This window comes from Molothrus aeneus, chromosome 5 (genome assembly GCF_037042795.1).
Source record: "Molothrus aeneus isolate 106 chromosome 5, BPBGC_Maene_1.0, whole genome shotgun sequence".
NCBI lineage: Eukaryota > Metazoa > Chordata > Aves > Passeriformes > Icteridae > Molothrus > Molothrus aeneus.
Window position 1 is genome coordinate 23,594,890 of NC_089650.1, and position 13,336 is coordinate 23,608,225.

The 13,336-nt window shown below is 35.1% G+C and overlaps 1 protein-coding gene across 2 annotated transcripts in view; it reads right to left on the reverse strand.

Annotated features, from left to right (window-relative positions):
• SCYL2 (SCY1 like pseudokinase 2) overlaps nucleotides 1–13,336 on the reverse strand; it is a 34,542-nt gene that overhangs the window by 17,989 nt on the left and 3,217 nt on the right. For both annotated transcript variants that reach the window (XM_066549822.1, XM_066549821.1), the window contains exons 2-8: nucleotides 12,411–12,614; nucleotides 8,342–8,499; nucleotides 4,302–4,446; nucleotides 3,512–3,661; nucleotides 2,671–2,892; nucleotides 1,695–1,811; nucleotides 231–356 (exon numbers count right to left, since the gene is read on the reverse strand). In XM_066549822.1, the coding sequence (XP_066405919.1) occupies nucleotides 231–356; nucleotides 1,695–1,811; nucleotides 2,671–2,892; nucleotides 3,512–3,661; nucleotides 4,302–4,446; nucleotides 8,342–8,499; nucleotides 12,411–12,587 (1,095 nt within the window). In that variant the 5' untranslated portion in view covers nucleotides 12,588–12,614. The remainder of the gene's footprint in view (nucleotides 1–230; nucleotides 357–1,694; nucleotides 1,812–2,670; nucleotides 2,893–3,511; nucleotides 3,662–4,301; nucleotides 4,447–8,341; nucleotides 8,500–12,410; nucleotides 12,615–13,336) is intronic.

A 13,336-nucleotide genomic window follows, 5' to 3' on the forward strand; every position in this document is an offset into this window, starting at 1 on the left:
ATGGCTCCTTATTTGGCTTATTTGCCATTTCCCATTTAAAGTATTATTGATTGCTGAGGAATACTTCCAGAATAAGCAGGTTCTAATCTCCCTTTATTTCCTTCTACTCCATTCTGACAGTCTCGTGGCAGTCTATTATGGTACAATGCTACAGAAAGTCCAGCTTTCCAGACTCAAAATGCTAACAGATGTTTCAAACTGGCTAAACAAGACATCATTACAAGACATACCTTAGGTAGTTTTGGCAGAACTTTTGGTAGTCCTTTAAAGAATTGTGATTTCTGCAGGTTATCCCTTTGAAATAATGAATCAAAATACTGAAGCGTCATTGCTCCTACATCATCAAAGAATGGTATCTAAAAATAAGACTAAAGGTTATGATCTGGAGGGGGACAATACTGACACTGCTACAATAATTATCATCTACCTATGATAATTACCTGTCCTTTCAATGCATGACAGTAAGCTTTTACAATGACATGTCTGCAACTAACAATTAGAAAATTAAATTTATACATACCAGGTAGTAAGATATTCAGATACAGGTTTATTATTAAGACAGAATTTTCCTAGCATTTTTCAAAAACTCATGCATGTTATGTGTATCTAAGTTAAAACATTATTTCATTTAGTGGCTTACAAAAAAATGTAATGTAAAAAAAACTTTGAATAAATATTCTTCTAGGAATAATTATGCTATATTATATTATAACACAAGATGACCTACTAGGGCATCCACATCTGGCTCCCACCCCTGGAAACTCCAGAAACCCTGGAAGCTCTGGTATCTCTACCCTATAATTCAGTGTGCAGATGTGGTAAAATATAAAAGATTTTATATTTTTATAAAATCATACTGCTTAATACAACCCCTCACAGATTTGTTTGTTGTAGTCCTTCAGAAAATTGAGTTGATACCTAAGAAATATCTGCCAATTCCCTCACTCCCATCTTTCAGCATATAGATGCACAAAACCATCACCTGCTCCCTCTCACTTCTTTGCCCCCCTTTGTTTCCTTCAAAAACAGTTAAAACACTGATACCTATCTCTGCATACCATCTTTTTACACCACAAAAAAAAAAATCCTTTAGCAAAACAAATCCATAAGCAGAAATCTGAAAAGCTATCAGATTGGAGAAAATGGGGCATAAGACAAGGGAAAAACAATGCTACTTTCAGATAGAAAAATGGAGCAACAGTTTTGACAAATTAAAACTTACATTATTTCCTACTTGCAATTAAATTTTGCTTTGTTGGGGTTAACAATTTCTGAATATAATTTATTATTCTGGATACTTAAAAATACACAAAAGTTAATCCTTACGTTTATTGCCCTTTATAATTTCCTCACTTTCAAATCCTTCCAATATAATTTTGAAGACTGAATTGTATAAAACCATAGCACCAAAAAGCTTCCAACTGAATGGAAAGGAATAAAACAGTGTTGCATTGAATAATTTTTGAATAATTGAATAATTTTTTTTCAAATTCTGTCTCAGCACCCACTTTTTCCCTATAAATAAATATCAGCACAAGGATAACTTTTGGCATCAACTAACATTACATCTAAATGGTTAAAAAATATTTAACATTTCAAATAAAATGATTAGCAGAAAACACTTCAAAATAGGTTTACAAATCAAACAGTAATTTCTCTCTTTCCCATGGCTGCTGTATTTTCCATGGACTGACCTTAGTCATTTGATCAGCATCTGGTCTGACTGCTGGAGCTACGTTTAGGAGGAGCTTTACGTGCTCACGCACCTCCTCGGGTATGCTCTCAAGAGTACTGGAGCTTAAACGGCTCAGCTGTGGAAGTAATTCAAGCATGAACACCATGAAGTCAGAAAACTTTGCATGTAACTATTTCCAATATACAACAGGCCTGTACTTTGTTCTCTTGATGGTTTCTCTATCCACGCATTTGATATCCTTCTCTTCCTGCTCACAGTCTCCTCTGTTTCCCAAGAGCCTACCTGTTTTAGGCCCCATCTCTGTTTTTAAAACTTCCCACTGTAGTTCAGCTTATCAGAGAACACAAACACATTATTTTAAACAGGCAAATGTCATTATCTGAGGTGATGTCTACAAACATTAAAACACAGTACATACTGTGTGGCAATGGGCACCAAAAGAACTTACAACAAAGGAAACCTGCATATGAATAGACATTATGTCAGCTAATCCAATTAACTGTGATGCTGTCTGTTATGCTGTCTGTTAATACTCACAGTCCACAAAGAATGTGAAATGGTGATAGCTAAGTGGATACCAACTGCCATGTCAAGTGATCAAATCACTCTAAACCCAGCCCTCTTCAGTGGTCCTACACAGGTAATTTGTTGCCAGGTGTTTCATACTGTTCACCCCAACAGGTAAGCATTATTTCACAAGACCACATTCAACAGGTTTACAGAGGAATTAGGTGAAAAATGCAATTTTTAGTTTATAAAGTTGGTACACGTAACCTCCTCTAAACATATTTTTATTTCTCATCTTTTGCTGTGATGTTTTTCCTTGTTATAACAACAGTATGCAGGGTAAGATACCATTGTCAGATGGTTTATGTTGGAGCACTGATAGTGTTCTCAATATTTAAATCTATTTTACAGTAGTAACTTTTCAAATACAAAAATCAACAAACAATAACCATAAAAAGAATAAATACCTGGTCCAGCTGTCTACTAAAGCTTTTATAAATATCTTGCTTGTTGACTTCAAAAATTGGTTTCCCTTTATTAAACACCGCATACATAACAGCTCCCAAAGAGTACATATCACTGGCTGTCTCACAGCTCACAGAGAGAATATATTCTGGCGCCAGATACTCAGGATTTGGAAGACACAAGGATGGCAAGTTTGGATCCCATTCCTTACAAGGGAACTTTGGCTACAAGAGAAGTGTGAGAAGCAAAACAAAGTACATTTATCAAGGATTTTTAAAGACCATTTTCAAAAAGAAACTCAAGCAGCAAAAAATAATTAAGCCACTCAAATTCAATTATGAATCAAACATCAACACAGTAAGGCAAAACTGTTAAGTATCTCTGTCTGCAGCTTAAAGTGATTCACTGATGCTGCAGTTTTATCTGAATATTAGAGCTGGGAAGTGTAATGTAAAATCAAAGCACTGCTGTAATGGGGAAACATGACATATGATGGAATTAATTTTCAAGGGTAGCAGTTAAGCACTGAGTAAGTGCAACACACTAAGTCAGGCTTGCAAGTCTTCCAACATAGAGGGGAGCAGAAGTGGCACAGGCTCCAGCCTCTGTTTGAAACCATCACTAGTCTACTGTGACCCCACTGAGCTCACTCAGGCCCTTTTTGAGACTATCAAATGCAGCACTTCAATCCAGACCTGTGCCATATGTTCTAACTTCTGGCCAACGAAATACAGAGGTGAATATTAAATAAATGGCTATATACTGGAATGCAAAATCATGAAACTGGTTCCAGGCAAAGACCTGAATTTGAAGCTGAATGATAATAAATATTAAGATGATTACCTCCTGTTCAGATGGATTTGTTGATTGGATACAAAAATCAAAGCCCATAATTTTCCATGCTCCACTCTTATTCAAGATTATATTTTCAGGAGTAATATTTCCATGGACCATTTTGACACTGCTATGCAAAAATGACAAACCTTCAGAAACCTGTTCATAAAAGATCATTATTTCAGGTTAAGTATTTCCCCAAACGTCCTATAAGACATTTACAAAAATTCTGTTCATAGGGTCACAGTTAAATTCCGAAGTTAACTAAGAAACAATTTTTCCTATTTTAGCCTATGCCTTAAAAATTACGCATGAAGGAAATTAAACACAGATGGGTAATCAACAAGTGAGATTACTAGTGTTAATCAACTATGACAGCATAAATGTGGTGGTGCATTCCCCTCTCCTCTCAGGCCACACCATCTCAGAAGAACAAAAATGCTTTATGAAGCTGGTCAACAATATTCACCAAACAAAACCTGGGAGCTAATGGTTCTGTGCAGAACATAAAGAAAAGATTCACATATGGAAGAGACAGATGTAGCATAGACATTTACATGGAAAATAAAAATTAAGTTTCTATTTTACATGTCAGAACAATCAAAGAAAGAGTAGCACCTTAGAGTTTCTAGTGTTTATCCTCTTTTACACTTAGAGAGATCAGGGCACTATTATCTCTCACCTCACAATTATTTGATTTACTATAGGCAGACAAAACTTTGGCAGTGTACTGACTTCATCAAAAAAATCATTAACACTAAAAGCACAAAAAAAATTATAAAGACAACCTATACCATACCTGAAGCAAACCATATTTGGTCTCCACGTCATAAAGTTTGTATTCTTTAATGTCTGATGGTAAAGGAGAAGGTAGGTTGTCCCAGCTGCCAAGAACATTAGCTAAACTTGCACAGACTGGTTCTGTACAAAATGCCAAGCAATCCCTGTATAGGAAATGCATTAAAAAATTTCTTGTACATAAATGTAATATATCTCTTGACTGCAAATAAAGAACCATACAAATATCAAATATATTGCCAAAGCACCTGGTGCTACCAAAAGCCATGTTATATTTCAGGTTTTGAATTCTTTTAATATTATACTAAAGAGAAACACATAAATGTCTGAAGTTGAAAAACTTACTAGAATTAGGATATTTTATTCTCTAACATTCATATAAATCACTAATGATTCACACAATGCCTCATAAATATTTTTTTAAAAAATAATGCTTTCCTTGTCCTGATCCAGGACAAATTGATCAAGTAATTCTTACTGCTATTAAAACTTGTAAAATCAGACTTCTACCTATGCCTAAAACCAACACATCCCTGACTGAAGCAGTACTTAATGAGGTCAGACAATGATCAGAAACTAAATTAATATAAGGGAGCACCTGAATATTCTTTTACTTTGACAACTGACAAGGAAGACCCGCAAACACAAATACACTTGTTATATGAACAGCAGTTCGCATGTGAAGTGATTGTTCTCTAATTATTTTCTTGATTTTTTTTCTTCATGAAAAATTAATGGTCTTGCTTATGCATTTTTGTGTCAATTGTGTTTGAAAAGCACAGAAGAAGCGAACTTCCATACATAAGGTCCGGTTGTATCACTGTCAAAATTTCAAATTTCAGAAATGGTCTTATATATTGGAAACCAATAAATGTCTCAATTTCCCAAGCTTCATGCAACACAGACATAGTCATTATTTACATGTGCATTCTTCACACTGCTCTGCATAGCAGTGGAGGCCCTGGACAGCCATTGCAATTCACTCCTTAATTGTTTTAAAGGGCTTTTTTTGAGAAAGCACTACATGGATGGTAGCACACATACCTGCTTTAAGGATCATTAATTCATCAGAACACTAAATACTGCATCAGTATGGACACAGAAAACAAACCAAAAAACAGTAACAAAGATATATTTTTTAATATAAAGTTCTAGGCAAGAAGACAGAGCCTAACTTTTTGATCACTCCATAAAAACATCAGAAGACGTGTCTCAGCATGAAACTACCACATATTTTTTTAGTATTTCAATAATTAACAAGCTTGACCTTTGAAGTAAAATAAGGCTGCTCTAACATGCAAACCTCTTACTATCCATCCAGACTGTAGTTTTATCTACTGCCTCTCTAGAAGAAAAACAACTGAAAAGTAAAATACATTGAATGCTAAGTGCCAACCAACCTGACAGAATTTTTTTGCTTGCTTTCCTCCCTCCCATTCTGATAATAACATACCTTTTATGTTTCTATTGATATGGCTAGGGTTATAAAACTTGTTCCTGTTATAAACACAACTCAAAACGAGAACATAGAAAGACAAAGAACTTTCTTTTCAGTCTGACTTCAGCTTCACATAGAGCTTATCCATTTAGTAATGGTTAAGGCACAGATGAAAATACCAAGGGAACAGTTATTCCATGGTTTTCATAAGAAACTCTCTGATTACTGCTGGTTTGAGGCAATAAAAATATGGCTGTTTATTTTTTACTTTAGGAGGTAATTAAAAAAAGGGCCCAAGCCACAATACTGGAGGGATGCAGTAACTCTAATTAAATAGTAGAATTTTGCAGAAGGTGATGTCTGCCATACAAGGCACCTGCCTTAACAATTTCCTGAATAATATCAACATGAAAGTCAAAAGAGTAAGATAAAAACATTAAAAAAAAAAATGACAGCTAAAAATACATATGCTTTCTACAGGGAAACAATGTAACAAATGCAATGTCTAGTAAATTATAAGGGCCAATTCACACTACTACTATTTTTAAAGGGTAGGAATGATATTATGAGCTAACCCACAATTTGTTTTTTTATCCTTTTCTTCAATAACAAGCTAAATATAAATTAATAATGCTTTCCAGTGCTGTTAATGGAATTCAAGACCATTTTTAAATAAACATACTCAAATACTTGGTATAAATAAGGAGTTACTCATATAAATGAACATTAAGAGGTTTTACATCATTCTATGTATTACACACATTTATATTAAATATAACTATGTTGGATACCAATAATTTGTAGTAGAAACATTCTATTAATAGTGGAAAAGCTATCCAGACACTAGGGTCAGAAAGGTATGGCCTTTCTTTCCATATCTACTTCATCCCTCCAGGGGCATCAAGTATCTATTTGCATCATATAGGAGAAATATAATGGGTGACCTGCAAGCAGTTCATTACAACTGTATGCTACTTTGGGGAAACACAAAATAAGAAAAAAGGAAGAAAAAGAAAGATCAGGTACAGTCTAGCTAGAGGCTCACAAGAGATTTCTTCAAGAATAGGCATGCTGGAAAGACCTGAAATCCTAAAGCAATCTTACAGTATGTTTGCACAAGGTTACATACACATATATTCTACATAAACCTTTATTTTATTAATCTTCTCCAGAAATTGTTATATCCATTTCTGGCACAGCAAGCAACTGTACAGGTTTTGTGCTTCTGGTGTTTCTACCAGCAGCTGAGTGTGCTGAGTATGGAAACAAATACAGCAGAAGCCAAGTGTGAGGCATTACTAAAGACTCACAAACAAGAACTGTGATGTAACTACACTTACACTCAAAAAGCTTAAATGCTTCACAAGAACACCACCAAAGGTTTCTTAAAGGTATGAATCTGGGTGTTTTCTTCTGAAAGGCAAAGTTCGGGGGGAAAGTTGCTGAGTCAACTGGAAAGCTGTGACAATTTTAGGAAGAAGGCTGAGGTATACTCTGGGATTCACTTGCATACATTATAATTTGAGATGACCCTAGGCCATTTAGCATGTAATAGTTTGTTTACTGTTGTAGAGTACTGAGAGCTGTCTTCAACCACCTAATTGATTTTCTTTAGGCCATTGTAAGGGACATCCTAGATCATAGGTGCAATGACAGCTTTGAACTGCTGTTAATGTGAAATGTGTTTAGCACTGGAGGAAAGATAGATATGAATATGAAAGTGCAATTTAATCCAATAAACCTGTCTCAAAGCAGCCATTGCAAAGATGAAGAAGCATTCCTACAGTATTCGCAGCTCCTAGAAACAATTTGGAAAAAGTCAAAACAGAAAGGAAGGACATTATATAATGAATCTTTATCAGGCTACAATTAGGATCACAGAATGGCTGGGGTTAGAAAGCACTTCTGGAAATCATCTAGTCCAGCCCCCTTCCTCTTTGGGGAAAAAAACCCTAAAACTTCCATGACCTTCTTTGGTAGTATCAGGATCAGCTTCCTATTTTAACATAAAAGCTTGATTTTCTATGTTAGATTTTAGTGTGCTGTTATCCCTACAGCTGAACAATAAACCTGTAAGACTAACCAGTTATTGTTCCTAGTGACCAACCTTTCAAAAATCAAATAAGCACTAGAAGAACATGCTGAATTTTGTCTTCCTTGATAGGCACTTGAGGGCCTTTTCAACACATATTTAGCTACAACACATACAGTTTATCAAAAATCTCTGATCTCACATGTACTAAATACATCTCATACATGGAACAAAATGTATGAATAAGTTTTTGAGAGAAAACTATTTTAAGAGAGTTCTTTGAAAGCAAAATTAATTAAAGCACCAAATTTTCATGCTGTAATGGTCATGTGTAGCCTTACAGCTGCATCTGGACTAAAATCAAGCAACAGATTATTAATTTGATTCACACCCAAACTGCATTCTATGGTGGGGGGTGGGGAATATGGGGATAGGGTGAATACCTTGTCATATGAATAAATAAACTAAACTTGAATCTCATCAAATGTATGTATTGAATGTTCCAGACAGTTTACAACCACTACCAAAACAATGATTAAAAGTAACTGTTCTCTACTTTACTACAGCTTACCTGGACTCTTCTAATGGATGTTGTACAGTAAGTAGTCTAGGGTGTCGAAGCCTAGTTAGCTGTTGAACACCTCGTTTTAAGGAATCAATAATCTGATCTTTTTCAAATTTTTGGTACTTGTCTATTAGCTTCTTATCAAAGACAAAAACAGCCACTTCCTGAAAATAAGCAACAGAATTCTCTCAGTATATAACACAGCCAAAATCTAAGCCTATACACAATTATATACAAATGTGGTTTTTGAATCAACAGTACAATCCCACCAATACAATAACCAAACAAAGAAACTGACTTGTTCTTAATTAGTCCCAGTCATGGGAGACCTTACTGTAGATAAACCCTGAAACAGGCATTTTGAATTAAGGTACTAATGTTCCTTTATTGTATAAATAGTAATGAGCAAACTATAACCCCTACCTACACAGTGACAAAGCAGCAGACCCACAGTCAGAAATCAGCCTGATTTTAAGTAGAATCAAAGCATTTATATCTACTATGATCAGTTAAAATATTCTGAGTATATATCAAATGTTGCTTTATTAAACCAAGTCCTGTCTTAGTGTTCTGCTCCAAACCAGTACAATCTGTCAAAGGAGTCACAGCAGTCTATTAATCTGATCAGACCATTCACATGATAAAACACTAAGAATTTTGTAATGCTTAAAGATGTGAAAAAACCAAAAACATTAAGAACAGAGAAATCCTCTCCAACCTCTGTAACTGGAGCAGGAGAAAATTAAGAAATCTGTATGAAACTTTGAAATTACAGAGGTCGATGTAAAATAAAAAATTAGATTACATCAGCATCTGGGAAGTGGTTAATGTGAAATTTATCAACTGACGAAAACAAGGAATTAAAACCTTTCATCATTAAACAGACTTTTATATGCTGCTACAACAGCATTATGAATAATAATAAAGGTTAGAAAACAGGAGAAAATAATATGAAAATACAGTTTGCAGTCCCAAGAGGAACTCGATGCTCTTTTACTGCACATTTTATAACCATTACTCTAATTAAAATCTCATAGGAACAACTTCATTATTAATTAAATAAAACCCTATAAACTTTTAGAAATAGGCTATCTAAAATATGAAATTCAGCCCAATGCACAAAAAATTGGTTTTTAGCTATTTTCATGAAGTCCTTAGCAGGTGAATACTTGTAACTAACTCAACTAAGTACACTTTTCCTGCCTCTATCCATATTGGCTCCCTTTTCCAGCTTTTAAGTGTGATGGATCAAATATTAACACAAGGTAGAAAAGAGCAATGACAGGAGATGGAAGACATACATTGAGCAGTACATGACCAATAACAAAATTTCAAACTAAGACTGCACTTCTGAAAAAACTTCTGTTTGATGACAAGTGAAAAGAATCAGAAAGTATTTAAATCAGCTATGGTTTGAATATTTTGTGATGAGTCTAAGTAAGTTCTATTGGTGCTTGCTGCAATCCTGCACGGTTTGTTTAAACTCATAATTCCCTGCACCTGGCAGAAGAGAACACAATTTGTGCTTCAGATCCTTAACCAGCTGATTCAAGGCCATTAGGGCCCTCTTGACTGTCTGTAGCCTTGTTGCTGGGACTTACCTGATTTCTGCTAGCTTTACAACTGAGCTGGCAAGTGCTTTGTGACCTTACCCTATCTATTTATGATTGCACTTTCTAAGCAGAAGGACAAGTGACATACTGTGCCAAAAAAAATGCAAGCGCATAAAGTCTAAGTTAATAAATCTAAGATGAGCTGAAATATATACTATACTGTGAAATTATACACCTATATATAACCAGAGTGACTCATAAATCTTTCAAACAGCAGCAGATCAGCTATGAAATAGCACCAGACAAACATATGCATACAGGTAAATAATTTCCTCACATTCTGTTAGGTTGTTACTAAGTCACCTACACAGCAAGCAAGAAAAGACAAGGTCCATTAAAAAAATAATAACAGATAAACATTCAGAAATTCTAGAAAAGCAGCAAGGGAGGAACCAGGCAGAACTCGGAAAAGAAGAATAAAGTTAGAGATATCTACTCTCACCAGAGATGGAATATTTGTAACTGTCCACTGACTCAAAACAGGAACAAAAATAATCCTGAAAACAAAGATTTCTACTGCTGTAACATTAAAACCTCCAAATTTAGTTGTTTTATCTGGCTACAATGACTTAAACTATCAAGCCTATTAGACTTATAAGACTTAAACTATTGTGTTGTGGTAAAGTGACAACAACAAGGCCTTACATCCTACTTGTCTGATTACAATACACACTGCAAAAAAACCCTTGTAGCTTCAACTTAGATATACACACTTGTAATACAGCAAATACGTGCAACTTCACAAAAGTGACTGCTATCACCTGGAAAATGACAGCCAGCCCAAAGAACATTCAGAAGGTACATGGGAGAGAAATAAAAAATGTTAAAGAACATATATTGCAATACAACACACCATAAGCCTCTATTGCTGCACAATTCGTTTTGCAATGGCAAAGTGAATGTTGACATGGTGTTACTTAACTGGTAATATTAATACTTAATGGTAACTGCATGTCAAAAGACCAGCCATCTAAAATTCCATGCAGTACAACTGCTGCTGTATTTTTAATTACTAATGATGGCATGCAACGGCACAGATGTTAGTCCGGGTTTACAGATATATTGCAGGACCACATGGAGTACCTGAACTAAAACTCTGTAAAATTGTTGGTCAGAACACCCATTCAAGGCTTGAAAAAGGTGATTGACAGGAAACTAGTTACATATACTTTGTCAACTATACAGTCAAAGAAACTTGCTACAACTCTCCCAGACCTTAAGGATATACCTGCTACAGGTCAAATGTTTACTGGGCACATAGATCGTATAAAACATATCAAAATTACCATGCTTCCAATGTTATTACTGTGTATAGCTGAGTAAGACCAAAAAAAAGCCTAAATGAACAGCTATGTTGGGTAAATTCAGTAAATAAAAGAAGCACAGAGCTCTGCACCAGCTAAAAAAATGAAAACATGGCAAAAATACCTGATTAAACATTGTTCAGACTCTGTCACACAGAATCAGATCACACATTCCTTGCAGATTATTTATTCTATCTATTATATATATATTTGCTACTGTTTATTTGCTTATTATCTAACAGATTGTATAAACATTTTCCAACGACATTCCTTTGTGTCCATTTCTTTTTGGTATATTTGCAGCAAGCTGTTGCATTGTCTAAGTGACTTCACATTTCTTAGCATTACTTTTAACTAAAGACCATAATTTATTAACACTTCATTTACACTTTGAAACTTTTATTTCCTCCCCGAATTGGAAAAAAGACTTTTCACATTTCTCCAGTGCAACAAAATAATTTTTTGTAATAATAACTTTTAAACTCTGTTTTTTGCAAACCTTCTTCTGAAGTCACAGTCCCATATTCATTTATACAAGTAATTTCAAATGAGTCAAATGCTTGAGTATTGGTGCTCTAAACCCTAATACTTTAACAAAACTAAAAAGGAACAATACAGATCTGAAAGCAGCACACGGAAAGCATAACTTCCTTCACAACCTCCTCCTCTATCCCATGCCTTCCTGTTACAGTATCTCATAACTTAACATTTCTAAGTGCTCAATTTCTGTATGGTAGCTGAGCAAAAAACTACAGTGTCGGTTGCTGACAACAGATGACGACATACTTCGTGGTCATTTTAAACTGTAAAAAGTCAGAATTGTTACCAAAAAAACCTGCAAGCTGCAACAAACTGGGGAACCAATCCATGGTAAAGTAAACTTATTGTCAGGTCACTTTTAACTTGGAAGAATTCTTGATCTTGGTTCCAAATTGTATGCTATGAATGTAGAACCACTTCTTTCTCCGACAAAAGGCTTAAAGGAAGTAATACTTATATATCTGAGAACAATGTACTTAAATAATGCTGAGGTTTTGTGTCATTTCACTACCCTTAACATGAGTCTGTCCAGTTGGACTTTAACTGCCACTTTCCAACTGCTACCTATCAATCTGTCATCTAATGCTTATAAACACAGGGCTTTAGTTGGTAACTCACCTGCTTTGTTGATTTTTTAGTTCCATTGAATATCTTCCAAGCAAGCCCGTTACCTCCACTGGCAATGTGTCGCCCGACATCGAATTCCCTGGTGACAGGATTTCCCATGACTGCACTGGTGACATCAGCTGTCACCTTTGTGACAGTGCTCTTCAGCTTGTTCAGCATGGACTCCATGGTTTCAGTTTGCACCAATGGCTTATCCTACAAAGATAAGAAAACAAAGGTTTCACAGTCTTCTCAGTTCAACCATTTATTGGAAACTGTAATCAAATAATGCAAAGGATTTGTAAACTGTCCCCCGACAGGAAAGGTTCACACTCTGTGTATTAGTATCCATCAAATAGAGAAACAAATCTGAAGGAAAACAGACTCCTTTAATTCCAGTGCTCACAGAATTACTCATTTGTCTGAAGTGAAGGATTGCTTAAGATCCCAGGCCAGCAAAATAATGGATGTGTATTATACAGACAGCAAGTAAAAAACAGAAATATTCTTTCCTATGCAGTGCTTTTCAAAACACAAGCTCAAAATTCAGTATTTTGCCCATGAGACTGCTGACATTACCATTTGTATTACCCAACAATTAATGAACTTAAGTATCAAGTGCATGGGAAGGAAACAAGAAATCCATCCTTCTATGTTTTACCAAAACTGTGCAAGGAAACTTTTTTTCACATCAACTTTCAAATTTTAGAGTTATAAGATTGTAGCAGCTTCCAATTTACTTCATCTTCCCCTGTAGTGTAGACTTTCAGAGTTTTCTGTATTTTCTCAATAAATCTGACTTGCCTAGTCTGCCAGATACAAGTTCTGAAGCCATTTATGCAATTGTTTCTCTGATAATGTGTACACAAGAAAGAATGAAGGCAGCAAACAAACGGCAGAAAAAAAGATATAGACATTCAGCTTCCTTATCTGTGTGA